Genomic DNA, 2,294 nt, shown 5'->3' with positions numbered 1-2,294 from the left:
ATGTCTTCGCCGGGAAGAAGTGGAGCAGCACAAGACCCAGGCCTGCTGAGGGCCACAGCAACCAACTGGTTTACTTTCGGACATCTGCAAGCTCTGAAGGCCCAGCTGGGTGCTTCTTGCCATCAGCCTACAGACCCTGGCGGCCTGCCCTCCGAGCCCCCAATAGACAGGTGGGCCCCCAAATTTCTTCTCATCCAGCCAGAGTCGGTGAGGAGAGGCCTGGCCCCCCGCACCCGACTGCCCACCACCCAGGAGCTGTGTGACCTGGGGCAGCAGGCAGAGCAGGCTCCCAGATGCTCAGCCGGCCTGCCACAGGCTGCCCAGCATCTCACCCCAAAGCACTCCTTCATGGACATCTCAGCTGCAAACAGCGACAAGAGGAGGGTGGCCCTGGTCCCAAAGCCCTGCCTGGCTGCAGGTGCCAAGAGGGCCCTCCCAGCCAGCAGCAGCAGCCAGCTCCAGGAGACATACACCCCCTCAGACCAGGCATCCATGGCCCCCAGCTTGGTGCCCCTAAAACACGTGGCCCGCCGCCCACCCATGCAGAGTTCTCAGCAGCCGGTGCCACCTGAAGAGGCAGGAGACAAAGTCCCCGCTGTCACTCGTCAGTACTTCCTCAGCCTGTTCCTGGACCAGTGTCTCAAGTCCTGCCCCTCCACCCAGGAAGCCATCGAGAAGGCGCTCCAGGAGGAGAAGACTGCCTACCACCAGAGCCCCAGCAAGACCAAGTACCACGAGCTGGCCCTCAGCACCTTGCACAGGCTGCGCCGCCTGGCCCCCCGCCCCGGGCCCGGGCCCTGCAAAACCCTCAGCGCTGTGCCCCAGGACGTGGGTCTGGGGGGCATGTTGGCCACCCAGGTCTGTTTCTCCCTCCAGCATCCGGACAGCCCCCTCCAGGAGGATCCTGTGAAAGCAGCCACCCTGTACCTTCGCCTCAAGGAGCTCCTGCTCACCCAGGCCCAGCTGAAGGAGCTGGGCTTCCCCTTCCCCCACCCCGAGAGGCCGGGGGGCGCTGTCCTGTTCACCAACCAGGACAAGCCGCCCGCAGACCCCTCCTGCAGGCTCTGCTGCCGCTGTGGCACCCAGTACCTCGTGGCGCCCTCGGGCCGCTGTGTGCAGCAGGAGGCATGTCACTACCACTGGGGGCGGCTGCGCCCCACTCCAGCGCCCGGGGGCTGGCAGATCCAGTACACCTGCTGCTCGGCCGCCATCGGCTCCCCTGGCTGCCAGGTGGCCCCGCAGCACGTGCGGGACGGCCGCCACGAGGACCTGCAGGGCTTCGTGCACACCTTTGCCAAAGACCTGCCCCCAGGCGCTCACCCCGGCATCTTCGCCCTGGACTGCGAGATGTGCTACACCACCGCCGGCCTGGAGCTGGCCCGCGTCTCCGTGGTGGACAGCGCCGGCAGGGTGGTGTTCGACTCCTTCATCAGGCCCCAGCGCCCCATCGTCGACCACAACACCAGGTTCTCCGGAGTGACCGCGGCTCACCTGGCCCGCACCAGCGTCTCCCTGCGGGACGTCCAGGCCGTCTTGCTCGCCCTCTTCAACGCCAACACCATCCTCATCGGACACAGCCTGCACAGCGACCTGCTGGCCTTGAAGCTCACCCACTGCACGGTGCTGGACACCTCTGTGCTCTTCCCGCACCACCTGGGCCTCCCATACAGGCGCTCCCTGCGCAGCCTCGCGGCACAGCTCCTCGGACGCGTCATCCAGGACGAGATGCGTGGCCGCAGCTCCATCGAGGACGCCATCACCTGCATGCACCTGGTCCTCTCGAAGGTTGAGCAAGACACCGAGACCCAGCACTCACCACAGCCCAGCGTTTGAAGGACATGAGTATGGATTTGGAAACTGCTGTGTGATCACACATGTCTCCTGCCCACATGTCTAACAATAAAGAAATGGTTCAATAAAGTAGAGTACATCAGTAGTTTTCTTTTTCATTATGTTTATTTCCTTCTTTGCTTCTGTGCCATTCCACCAAGGTTAAGGGTGAATCTGAGGAGGGGCAGGGAAGGACTGAGGAAAAGACAGAGAATATGCTGGGCGGGTGCATTTTCCGTGCCTGGATGCGGACACCAAGGACACAGTGTGCGAGTGGATGCTTTATTTCACAGTCTCATTAAAACAAGGGTAGATTTATGCAAATGTTTTAGTTTTGGCATCACTGCTGCACCTCCCTCAGCCCATTAGCTGCTTAGGAAGGAATTAGGGAGGGCCACAAGGTCAGGCTTAATTATGCCAGGAGAGCTCTGCCCTCCAGGCCCGGCCTATTTGGTGGACTTGCT

General features: G+C 62.2%; 1 protein-coding gene across 1 annotated transcript; it reads left to right on the top strand.

Moving 5' to 3' along the window:
- Nucleotides 1-1,912, top strand: LOC118727905 (RNA exonuclease 1 homolog). Its single transcript, XM_036453930.2, has one exon. It carries the CDS (start codon nt 1-3, stop codon nt 1,831-1,833), a length of 1,833 nt encoding a protein of 610 aa, XP_036309823.1. The 3' UTR covers nt 1,834-1,912.
- The last annotated feature ends 382 nt before the right edge of the window (nt 1,913-2,294 follow it).

Source organism: Pipistrellus kuhlii, unplaced genomic scaffold (assembly GCF_014108245.1).
Source record: "Pipistrellus kuhlii isolate mPipKuh1 unplaced genomic scaffold, mPipKuh1.p scaffold_m20_p_27, whole genome shotgun sequence".
NCBI classification, from domain to species: Eukaryota; Metazoa; Chordata; class Mammalia; order Chiroptera; family Vespertilionidae; genus Pipistrellus; species Pipistrellus kuhlii.
Note: the sequence above shows the minus strand (reverse complement) of the source record. Positions and strands in the feature narration are given on the sequence as shown.

Excerpts from the sequence above, each read along its gene's own strand:
- LOC118727905 (XM_036453930.2), top strand. The coding sequence starts at position 1 with ATGTCTTCGCCGGGAAGAAGTGGAGCAGCACAAGACCCAGGCCTGCTG.